Here is a 12,844-nt window from a genome sequence, read left to right as displayed (position 1 = left end):
ACGATTCTGGATACTCCCGCAGATACTCTGTGTGTGTGTTTATTGAGCGAGCTGACAGCTGGAGGGGGGTCAGACCTCTGCATGGCCTTTCCCACAACACTGCTGATGCTTTTAGACTCAATACACAGACCTCACATAACCAAAGAGAGAGAAAACAGGGGGAAAAGACTGATGGGAAATTATCAAGAAAAGTTAAAGCAAAAGCATATGGAGAAAAACAAGGGAAGGATCTGTTTTTACAGTCCCACTGTAGTCAATAATTTTATCCCTTAAACCTAATCTTTGATCACCAAAAGTACATATTTAAAAATGCTTTTTTCATGCCTTAAAATAGCTTGAATGTACACTACACTCTTGCTTCATTTAGTATACATGGATCCATGAATATGCATATTAGTCCCCGTCTCTACTCAATCACACAAGCTCACAATACCTGAGCCACTCTGTCAACTTTACCATAGTAAACGTTACATGACAGCAAGTGTAAATACTGGTTTAATGCAGCCATATATGTTTGAACCAGAAACTGATTCAGAAGAAGAAACAGAAGAGTGAAATATACAGGCTCATCTACAAGTCGATTTATGTATCACTCTTTATGTTGGAAATGGTGATTGACATGATTCTCATTTGGCTTGACTATGTTACCCAACAATAATGTGTTGCTAATGCTACACAAACCACTTTCCCATTCTCCATCTCAGAGTCAGACAGCTGCCTTCTAAATATCAACATCCTTAATGCTTTGAACAACTTAGAACTTCAGTGGAGAAAGGCATCTAGTTTCTCATAATATAATAATATATATTATTATATATGTATACACTTGTGATGTGTGATTGGCTTAAGATTCTTACTGGCATCAAAAGCAGCTTTCAGAGCCTGGATGTCTGTGGCCACACCAGAGATCCTGTAAATTCCCACTTCATCAATACCTCTCTTTTCCACCTCCTCGATGCACTGCCGCACAATGTAAGGCACCTTGGATCGTTCGCGCCTGAGGAACAACAAGAGGCAAAATCAATGTACATGATGCAAACAATCTAAACATACAGAGAGCAACTGTGCAGCTATTTTATGAAAGCAAAACATTGCTGTTCAGTAAGGCTAAACTATCATAAAAAGGTGCTTCTTTCTTGTTTGTCATTTTATACTTTTATGTAGTATATTTTGAATGTATAAAGTTGTGATTAAACTTAAAAATAACAAATCTTTTCATCTAATGGTCTAATGGATTATCAATTTTTTTAATGCAGGTCTCCACAAAAATGAAGGCAGATCTGGCAGGGGTAAAGTTTAAGTGCACTAATAAAGGAGAAGCCCTGATGTCACCAAAGAGAAGTCTGTCATTTTCACAGGAAGATCCAGTTATGACATTTTTATTCATCATTATGAGGTTAAAAAAACAAAACAACAACAACAAAACAACAACAACAATGTCCAGGCTCATTGGAAAAAACATTTCGGCAACATTTCTTCAAAATGATACTATGTTGCGTCATGCACATTTTGCGACAGTTGCAAAATAAAATGTCCAGTGGGTGGTGCTAAAAGGATGTTCAGTTTTATCCGAAACAAATGAACATCTGGGTCTGGCAGCGTTTTATTAATTAATTGAAATGTCCAGTGAGTGGCGCTTAAAGGTACATTGCATTTTAAAATAGTGTAACCTACACTGAACTCTAAACCTACATATGAAGCTGGTTATGTAATGCAAACGCCAAAATGTATTTATTGACCAATCATGCAATACGGTAAAAAGTGTTTTGAGGTCATAATATAATATTTTACAAGGAGCCATGTGAAAATAGGTCTTTATTCATTCATAAACTGCCCATCTAGCCTAGAAATCTAAACGCACCCTAGCAGCAGCAAATTTAATCTGCCCGCGAGTGTCGTCTACCAACTCTCAATACCCTTCTGAGCTGTATTTCCCTAAATCTTGCCAGGCCAATCACATCGTGTATAGAGTCGGTGGGCGGGGCCATAATGACGACGGCCGAGTTGCGTTTGCGTGCTTCTAGTAAACACAGAAACTGGTGAACGGCGGTCTTTCGAATCAGCTTTGACCGAGACTCTGTAAGACTTGGAGTTAAGCTTTTCTCTGAGAAAAGAACAAAGAACGGCACTGAAGTCATTCTTAAAAAGGCAAGATGTGTTCGGAGCTTTGCCGACTGGATACGGCGAATGTTTACTCTATCAACAAGCTCTGTTTCACCTTCGTTGCTCTGGTTGGTGGTAGCGCTATCCTATCGCGTGCAGAGGGAGTTTGAAAGACAACCGTTTATCCCGCCCCTCGGATTGAGCCCTGTCAATGGTGAGTTTCCAGACCAAACATCTTGATGTGGGTCTGGCTTGTCAGGCTACTGCCCGTCACCATTTTGTATGAAAATTTAAAAAAAAAAAAGTGTTTGCTGTGTTACTGTGTCTAGTGTTAATTTCTGTTGGAAACTGCAGTAATGTATGTGCATTTTGCAGAAATGTTGCCACAAAAAGGTTTTTCTAATGAATCTGCATGTGTTAAAAAAGGAACACATGCACAGAAGAATCATTCACAATGAGATCAGCAACATTCATTTAGAAAACAAGTGAATTAGAGTGAATTTTCAGTTCATGGTGACTTTAAGGATTGACATTATACTCACTTTGTTACCACACTAATTTTGACCCCAAACACACCACTCTGTTTCTTTGATGGTGTCCGCTTCAAACTTAAATCCCGACTTGTAAACTTCATGGAAAACTCCACTTTAATCTGAGAAGGAATGAGTTAATAAGCTAAATCACACATATGTCTCAGGAAATTTAATTTAAGACAACAATACAAAAAGTATCAATATGTTTTATTAGAAATATATTAGTACCCCATTCATTTCTATGACGTCCAAATGCCAGTTTTTGGACTGCACTGTCTGTGGGTCCAGCTGTGACAAGACAAAGAGAAATGAGTGTGAGGATTGCTTCATCATTAAGCATCAAAAAGTTTAATGCAATTATTGCTGCTTAATGCAATGCAAACAAAATGGTTTTACAGAATATTGTCATAGGTTGAAGGTTAGTGCTGAAGAGACCAGAGCAGAATAGACGTGATGATGGATTATTAAATTAAATGCAAATTCCAACCAATTAGTCCACCAAATTTAAATAATTTCATGAAGATTGAAGATTGTTGATAACCAAACCGTTTTAGTTCCCATTGACTTCCATATTCTTCAAAATATTTTTTTTGCGTTCATCAGAAGAAAAAAATAACAATTCATCCAGGCTTTGAACAACAACAACAACAAACATTAGTAAAATATGAAAGAATTTTGATTTACTATCTCAGTAAGGTCAGAGAAAGAAATCATAAAAATGATTACATCAATGAATACCAATAAATCACCTCCTGAAAGCATTTACAGTGTTTTGAGCAATATATTAGTACACATATGCACTATATGTCACTATATTTCAAATGTATTTATTTGTATAGCAGTTTTCACAATACACATTGTTTCAAAGAAGCTTTGCAAAAAAACCTTGAAGTTAATGTTTATAATATTGTAATATCTTCATGCCTTGCAGTCACATTTAGCTGTAGTCTTTTTCTATATACCTATACTCTTCATGCAAACATTTTAAAACCTATAACAGAGCCTTTAAAAATAATCTATTTCCTCTCTAACTTTCTTTTTTCGTGATAAAGATGACTCGAAATCATTTTGTTATTCCATCTAAAAATTCCCAGGCAGTGCTTTCTATATATATATTTATTATATATCCAGACTGAAAATGTGATAAAGTTAACTCTACTACACTGCTGCATAAGAGTCTAACATGTATGAATCAAACCTGTATACACAATGAAGTTTTATAATGAACACGGCCTTCACCGTAACACAGCATTATAAAAAAAATATGAATCAACAAAGCAAGAAATTCAATTAACTTGTAACATTGACAAAACCCTTTCTGTCATTTATACTGTATAGTGTCCAGTATTATGCATAATTCACAACAACTAACACTATGATATTTAGGTGCTTTATGGTCCTGTGAACATATAAGGAGAACCACTCCAGGCAAAATCTGTGCTGTTTCCATTAACACACAACTCTCTGAGGAAAAGAAACTTAGTTACACACACTTTCTCTCTCACAGACAGCTCTTTCACACAAGTTTTCCCATGCTACATGCAACGCAACAGACAAGATGGATGATGGGAGGGCTCTTTAGGGAAGACCCTCCCTATACTTTTAAACTAACCTGCGGATCAAAACCAAAGGGGAAAGTCACAATAACAAACAATCAGAATGTCTAAAACCAGTTCCCTACCTGATCACTATAAGAAATCCTCTACATTTGCTGCGCTGGTCTACTCTAAGACTTAATCTAAACCAATTCCTATGTGTATGCATTTAATTAAACTTCAATAACAAATGAACATGAAGTAGGCTGACACATGACATAACAAAAATAGTAAAAATTCTGAAAAAACAACCATAAAATGAACCTTTTCAGGAAAACATTAACGTACATTAGGTTGAATAGCTTTTTGTCAGGACTATCACTGCCGGCACTAAAGATTGCTTCTTAAATAATTTTCCTCATCAGTATCATCTCCTCATCACTCCAGATAGTTTAGAAGAACAAGATGTTGCAACATTTTAGACACAGTTCCTCTCCTGCGCTTAAAAGAGCTTGGGCCCCCTATCGTACCAAACATGCAGGCCAACCTATAGCGATCCAAAATCATTGTCAGCCATTTAATTATATATTTACACTACTCAAACAAAAGTTTGAGAATGGTATGATTTTTAAAAATATTTTTAAAGAAGTCTCTTTTGCTCACTAATGCTGCATTTGTTATTAAAAATACAAAGAAAATCTGTAATATTGTGAAATATTATTCAAATGTAAAATAACTTCTCTATGTGAATATATAGTAGCTGAAAGCTGAATTTATCATCATTAGTCTTTATCATCTCCAGTCTTCAGTGTCACATGATCCTTCACTTTCATATGAGGATTCACTGCTCAATAAGCATTAATGATTATTATCAATGTTGAAAACAGTTGTGTAAAACATTTTTTTTTTGATTATTTGATGAATAAAAAGTTTTTTTTTTTTAATTCTTTTTTGAGAAAGAACTTAAAGTAATACATAATTTATTCAGCAAGGATGCATTAAATTGTTCAAGTGACAGTATCGAAATGCAAAAGCTTTATATTTCAGATAAATGCTGTTCTTTTTAACTTTCTATGCATTAAATTATCCTAAGAAAATTGTTTTCAACACTGATAATAATCATAAATGTTTGTTGATCATCAAATCCTCATATTAGAATGATTTTTGAAGGATTATGTGACTCTTGAGACTGGAGTAATAATAATATCCAGAGGATAAATTCCGCTTTGATCACAGGGATAACATTTTTAAATGTATTCAAATAGAAAAAAAAAAAGTACATTATAAAAAATATTACACAATGATACTGTTTTTGATGTATTTCGGATCATTTTACAAATCGTACCATTCCCAAATTTTTCACCAGTATTAGCTGCTTCTCATCTCCATCACCTTCTCTTTCCTTCCTGACCTGCATATTCCCCTTCTCAAAGCTGAGCTTTGGTTGATACAGTCTTTGCCAACTGATTGTTTCTGTCGCTCGTTTAACTTCTATTGTAACACAGCTGGTTAGTTTAGCTAACTTACATATCTCATCTTGTACTTTGTGACTGTTAACTGAAGCATAGCACTTTTTTTTTTTTTTTTTTTTAAAGATTATCTGACGCATTATATGAGTCACAATTAAAAAAAATAAAATGACATTCTTTTTATTTTCAGTGGTGGAAAATGTAACCTATTGAATAGACTATCGCTGTAGCTTCAGTTTTGATGACCATACTTATAGTTCGTTGATGAGCGCGAAGACGTCTCTAATTTGACAATTTACCATCTGAAATCCCTCATTGATTGTAGGATACGCAGAACAGAACGGAACCATGCAGTAAATGGGGGGAGATATTTTTTGCCAGAAAATAAGATATAATTTTGTATTATTTGTTACTCTGGTAGATTATGCATTTACAATTTATATTTCATTACTACTAATACTGTAACTACTAATAAAACCGATCTCTGGCTGCCCCAAAAGTTCATGGGCCCTTAGAATCATCCTAACTCCACCCCCCCACCCCCTCCCCCGAGATACGCCCCTACTCGGGCCCTTAAAACAGCAGCCAGAAAAATGGAGTGCAGATGGAAGAAAACAAAACTAGAGTTATTATCATAAAAACTGCTAGATCTGCTTATTTCTCGACTCTCTTAGAAGAAAACAAACACAACCTTAGGTATTTATTCGATACAGTGGCTAAATTAACCAAACATAAAGCTTCAACTTCTGATGTTTGTAAACAGCACAACAGTAATGACTTTATGAACTTCTTTACATGTAAGATTGATCATATTAGAAAGAAAATTATAACCATGCAGCAATTTACTACAGTAGCACATCATACAGAGCATTTTAGTGTCAAAGCATTTTAGTGCATTTTAGGAAAAAATACTCAATAAACCCATCTACTCTGACTCTGACTTTAGATCAGCAGTGGCAACATTGGGAGGACCTAGCTAGATCAAATTATCTCATATTTAAGAGACAAATTTACCATTTCTGCACCACATCAGATGGATTTGATGGACACAAGTTTAATTTGATGGTTCAAACTGTTCAAAACAAAGAAACTCATTCTTTTAAGTAAGTTTTTCTTTCAGTTTATTTTTGACTTTATGCCCTAATAACAAATAAAACTAAAACTCTATTTGAAAAGTTTTTGTTGTTGTTGTTGTTGTTTTTAATAACTTAATATATCAGGATACAATGGCGAGTCATCTCACTAGCCCACTGATAAACACATCAATTACATGCAGAGGTTACTCTGGTTAATGAACTGAACCGTATTTTTTACTCCAAACATGTCTGATCCGTATTCTTCTGTTGTGTGATTATAGCCTTACAGAATCCCAATACAATGGAAAATACCTCCATCTAACCTTCTGGTACACCCTACAGTACTTTATCAAAAATATATAGAATAAAATTGTCCATGATATGTCTAGAAAACCCTTTAGCAGCTAAATGGCTTACCCTCTCAAAGATTAGTCACCTCATCTGCCCAAGTGATTTCCTCCAAACTCTTAAAGGTCCTGGGGGATTACCACACAGACAACACTTTTCACTTTCCTCTGGAAAATTTTGAGGTGAAAGAGTCCAAACGAAATGTATATGCTATGGTGTTATTTCAACAGCATACCCAATTGAATCCCTATAAGCCAGTCTAGATGATCATAATGGAGGTAGGGTGAAGGTCATCACTCATCACTCTCTGCATGGACCAACTATCTTAAGATAATACACCAGTCAGTAGTATCTTAATGTCCTCATTTAATTGCTCATGGATTGTACATCCAAAATAAAGACGGAAGCTGCTCTGAATTGTTTTTAAGACAGACCCGTGCTGACCTGAACATGAGGTTTATGTTTCCTGTTCAATGAGTTTGTTAGGAGCTCTGGTTCAGAGCTTTGAACAATCTCTCTAATAACAGCCACATAAAGATGTATCTTGAATATGGGAGTATTGCAAAAATGTACAGTTAGAAAAAAAAGGTAAAACTTTATTTAACAGTGTTCTTGTTACACGTTACACATACTTATTATAATACTAACAGTAAAATATGCATAATTCTAAGCAACTAACTATAAATCAAAACCTAAACTAATCCTATAGTAAGTAATTACTTTATATTTATGTAATTACACTATAACAAGAATTCTGTGGTGATACACTTTGGTGATACAGATCTCCATTCTGTTTTCTTCTTTCCTGCCGTCTCGTTCTCTCTAATTCAATGTGTCCCTTCCCCCTGCCCACCCCATCTCCCTCTGTTCTGCCAGCCTGCTGCTGTACAGAGCAGGAACAGAGTGTTCTCTGGCCGACTCCTATCTCTCTCTCTCTAGAAGAGACTCTGCACGGAGGATCTTTACAGAGAACAAAGGGAGGAAGATATCAGTTCACACACAAGGCCTTCCTAAGATTGCTATAAAACCTTACTACTCTTCTGATTAAATACATGTATATATAGTATGCATCAGTGTAGAGCCACACACACTGGTTGTAGCTTTGAGAAGAGCTGCTGACTGACAGACTGCACGTTTTAGCAAACTAAGGTTATACTGACCTCACTGGCCAATCATGTGCTCTCTCTAAAAACTATCTAAAACACACTCAGTCTACAGTCTCAGTTGCAATTACACAATGCAGTTGGACAAAGAGAAATCAAATATTTAATTTGCATTCCTCAAGTGGAGTTTAAAACCCTGTCACCATCCATTTTGTTCTTTTCAGTTCCCCTTTTCTATTATTAACAACTTTTAATTTAAGTGTACTTAAAACAATCTTCACATAAACCCATTATATAATAAATGTCAGTATGGCCTTAAATTAGATTATATAAAATATAGATTAATACTTATTAAGGCTACAATTTTCTCTGTTATCTTTGTTCTTCGATTATCATTAATGAGAAAGACCTTAATAAGAAAGATCTTATTTAACTAATGTAAGGCTGCTCTTATGAGAATATTTGACAAAACATGCCTTTTGGCATAATAGTGTATTGCTCGCTCAAGCACAAAATAAAAATCGATTCTGGCGTTCTGTCTGTTTAAAAGCATTTGCACGGATAAGAGCATGATCATATAATGCAACGATGGATGACAGAAAAAAACAAAGCATAATTGCGTTTATTATTTTCAAAAGGTTAAACTGAACAAATTAATCGCATGCGTTATCACACTAATTTTGAGAGCATTAATAATTATTAGGGCTGTCAATAGATACAAATATTTAATTGTGATTAATCGCACACTTATCATGAAATTAATAATTCGCCATTTATCTCATTAAATACATTCATTTTGTCCTAATTTGCTATATCCAAAGTAAAAAATCAGATTGAAGAGTAATTCTCACAAAGCTATTTTTTTCTGCAAGCTTTCAAGAATCCTTGGATAAAATATATAAGGAGTCCATCACATTATATTATATAATATTATATCATATTAGGTAACACTTTAGTAACACTTTTGCCTCACTAAACTCCTAATTTACTGATTATTAATAGTTAGTAAGGTATTTTTTATTGTATTTTATTTCTTTAGGTATTGGCTAGGATTAAGGGATGTAGAATAAGGTCATGCAGAATAAGGCAATAATATATACTAAGTACTAATAAAAAGCCAATATCCTAGTAATATGCATGCTATAAACAACTAATTAATAGTTAATAACTGAACCTTGACGATTGTTTCAAAGCAGCTTTACAGTGTTAAACAGCACAATATTGCAAAAAACATTTTTTTATTTATTTGGCTGTACAGTCGCTACGGAGAAAAACAGTGATAGCTTACTGCACTTTTCAATTTGAAATTGGTCTGGGGAAAGCCAGACAACCTTTAATCATTTAGCAGACATTTTTATCCACTAAGTTAAGCAACTCACAAATGAGAACAATATAAGCTATTAAACCACACAAAAAAATATAATAATAATAATAATAATAATAATAATATATATATATATATATATATATATATATATATATATATATATATAGAGAGAGAGAGAGAGAGAGAGAGAGAGAGAGACAGAGACAGAGAGAGAGTTAGAGAGAGAGAGTTCTGACTTCAAGTTCATACTGTATGTTTTGCTGCTGAATGCCGACAACAAGGACAATAAAAGGGAGAAAGGCAAGCTCACAACTAATTGAACTATTAATTTTGACATAGTACTGTAGGTTCAGTAACAATGCAGACACCACTATCAATACATTACATTTACATTTAAAAGCCCAGTAAGCTTTTTCTGAGAAATACTGTTGTGGATCGGATCGTGCACCACAACACACTTTCAGTCACAATCAGCAGCAGTAAACACTCACGATGGAGAAATAGAGAAAATGTCAGGGAGGAAGATTTGAAGAAATACTGTAAGAAAAAGATGCTTGAAAAAAAGGTCAAGAATAAAACTGGAAAAATAATGGTTATAATGAGACAAGAGCTTTAGGACCCATGTTAATATTAAACATTAATTTTCAGCGCTATGAGGAACCTAAGCGGGAAAGCCTAAAACAGACACTGAGGTTGTGTTGTTTCTGCGCCATACACAAGTAACACTGGTTTTGCTATGTTAAGATATGCTATTGCTGTAATGATAGTTATAGTAACAGGACAGTTTTGATTATCATTGTCTGGAGCTGGTGGGCTGCTGGCAACTTTACTCTTGTGTACTGTCAATTTTTTTGCTCTTCCGTGTCATTCACTCATCATCTTGGTTTATTTTTTGTAAACACAAAGCATTCTTGCATTGCGAGTTTGTGCATTTTGTGGGTGGTGCAATGAAGGGAGGGATGTGCTTGTATGGGTCAAATATCAACAGTGTTTTTCAGAAATTGCTTACTACACCTTTAATCATAGCAGACACTTTTATCCACTAAGTTAAGCAACTCACAAATGAGAACAATAGAAGCTATTAAACCACAAATATGCTATGACAAGACCAGTTAGACCAATATAGAACCAATATTGGAACCAAATACATAACAAAAATGGAATTGGTTCTTTGGAAAACCGATTTTCAAATCCCATCTCTACAGAATTCCATATTGTCAGAGGTTGCTTCCTTGAAGTAAAATAAATATTTCATTAAATGTCTATTTCCAGTGTGCAGTCAGATTTAGGAATGATTTATCAATATCGGATGACATGCTGGAGAATGTGTGTTTGTTCAGTGTGTTGTGTGGGAAAAAAGACGTAATTACTGTGGTATTCAGAGTTTGGCGTGGAGGTCAGACTGATGTTTGCTTTAGTGTTCTGACGCATTGGGCTGATGTCACAAGCTGGGCCTGCTGGGCAGGACTGGGCCTCTTTCAGTAAATGTAACTTAATCACACAGGAAATGCCAATAATCTGCTGACTCATAAACATTGGTCATCAATAACATCCTGACATCTTTCACCATCATCGTACGCATTTTTCTGTATAACATATTTAAAGCTCATCCATATAAGGTAAACACAACACTTGACCATCCTTAAAAAAATGTACTGTGGTCGTACCATCAGGTGGCAATACAATAGAACTTTGATATAAACCATGGTATTGAATGATTATCATATATAGTCACTGTAAAAAAGGGGGTAAAGAAAACATCATGTTACTTTAATTTCTTTAAGTGTAGCATGGTATTATTGGAAGTCACTTGGAGTACTATTTAAGCACCATGGTTCGTGAATATCAGTACCATGCATTACCATGGTACTGCCAGAGTATACATTATATGGGAAGGTTCTTCAAAGAACACGATGGCATTATATCTTAAAACATAATATTGCTAATTGTAGAAGTCCAAAAACATGATAAAATGTTTGTGTAACTACTAAACATAGAACTAAAGTACCTAAAGTAACAAAAAAATCCCAGTACTATAAATACCCCGATAGTTATGGAGCATAAGATACATTTTTAACAGACGTTTTTACAGCAGTTACCATTAGATGCTAATGTCTATTTTGCTAATAAATGCAACCAGTTAAACTAAAAGAGGACAGCATCATAAATCAAGCTAAACATCTGCTAAAAGAGAACCATTATAAAGAGTTTACTTATTACTATAGTAAGTACATGTAACAACAATGTAACAAGGACACTAAAATGAAGAGTTGAATCATCCAGTGCCATGATTTATATATTGAAGTGCCATGGTTCCCATCACTGTATCATGGTACTGCCACAGCACTTAATTGTAAAAAGAAATCAAAGCAGGTCAACAGTCGTCCCAGACTATCCCAGACACCACCATCACCCTCCTCCACTTCATTAGCCCAATAAGCAAGGCCTTGTGGAAATTCAGTAGCCCTCAAAGGGTTCTGGTGCCCTCACATTGGCAGCAGAAGATTTATGTGGGTGATAAAAGCACTCATTAGCATATAGCTGGCATTTAAAGAGGAGCACGGTTCATCAGTGCCAGTCATTAGCATGGTAAGACCTGAAGCACCATTTGTGAGGCAGTATAGGCTGGAGAGAATACAGTTACAGCAGAGGATGAGTTAATCTCTGGGGACATTCTTCTTCTTGTGCATAATACATCTCTATCACACAGAACCTCCCTCCTGCTGTTATTTCTTTAATTTCATTAAAGGAACAATTGCCACAAGGTTCACTATGAGCATTAGTGCAAATTGTGCTCTTCTACAGTCAATTTTCACTTTCATGTGGCAACATAGCAAATGCAGTATAATAGCACACTCATTAAATACAGAGTTTTTTTTTTAAAGGTGTCATGAACTGGCTTTTAAAAAAAAATTCTAAAAATTCTAAAAAGGAGGTCAACTAATGATGTTTGTGTGTTTTTTACATTCAAAAACATCACAAACAATAAGTAATAGTCTATTTTCTACACTGGTTTTGAGGCTCTCTCCAAAATGCTGGGTTTTGGTGGGTGTGACGCACCGGAGATTTGGAAGTAAATGCCCACGGCTAGGATTGGATAATATTTGTTGATTTTGATTTGACATAATTTAATGAGCTTAAGCTCCCCTGTCAGTTCACGAGGGAGCGATTGAAAGAGAAGCAGCAACTAGAATGATTCTCTCGACCACAGGGCTTGTAAACGTCTTTATCAAACAAACACAATGATTTATTTCTCATCGATCCGCGATTGACTGGACTATTATTTTTATATTACACAAGATTGGTCGATATAAGCTCGAACCGGATGCACGCCACCCTTCAAATGTCAA

At 35.0% G+C, this 12,844-nt stretch overlaps 1 protein-coding gene across 6 annotated transcripts in view; it reads right to left on the bottom strand.

Moving 5' to 3' along the window:
• abr (ABR activator of RhoGEF and GTPase) overlaps positions 1–12,844 on the bottom strand; it is a 373,871-nt gene that overhangs the window by 6,026 nt on the left and 355,001 nt on the right. For all 6 annotated transcript variants that reach the window (XM_067437974.1, XM_067437975.1, XM_067437976.1 and 3 more), the window contains 3 exons: positions 2,865–2,924; positions 2,646–2,755; positions 858–997 (listed from right to left, as the gene is read on the bottom strand). In XM_067437974.1, coding sequence (XP_067294075.1) covers positions 858–997; positions 2,646–2,755; positions 2,865–2,924 — 310 coding nt within the window. The remainder of the gene's footprint in view (positions 1–857; positions 998–2,645; positions 2,756–2,864; positions 2,925–12,844) is intronic.

Source organism: Pseudorasbora parva, chromosome 3, assembly GCF_024679245.1.
Source record: "Pseudorasbora parva isolate DD20220531a chromosome 3, ASM2467924v1, whole genome shotgun sequence".
NCBI lineage: Eukaryota > Metazoa > Chordata > Actinopteri > Cypriniformes > Gobionidae > Pseudorasbora > Pseudorasbora parva.
Note: the sequence above shows the minus strand (reverse complement) of the source record. Positions and strands in the feature narration are given on the sequence as shown.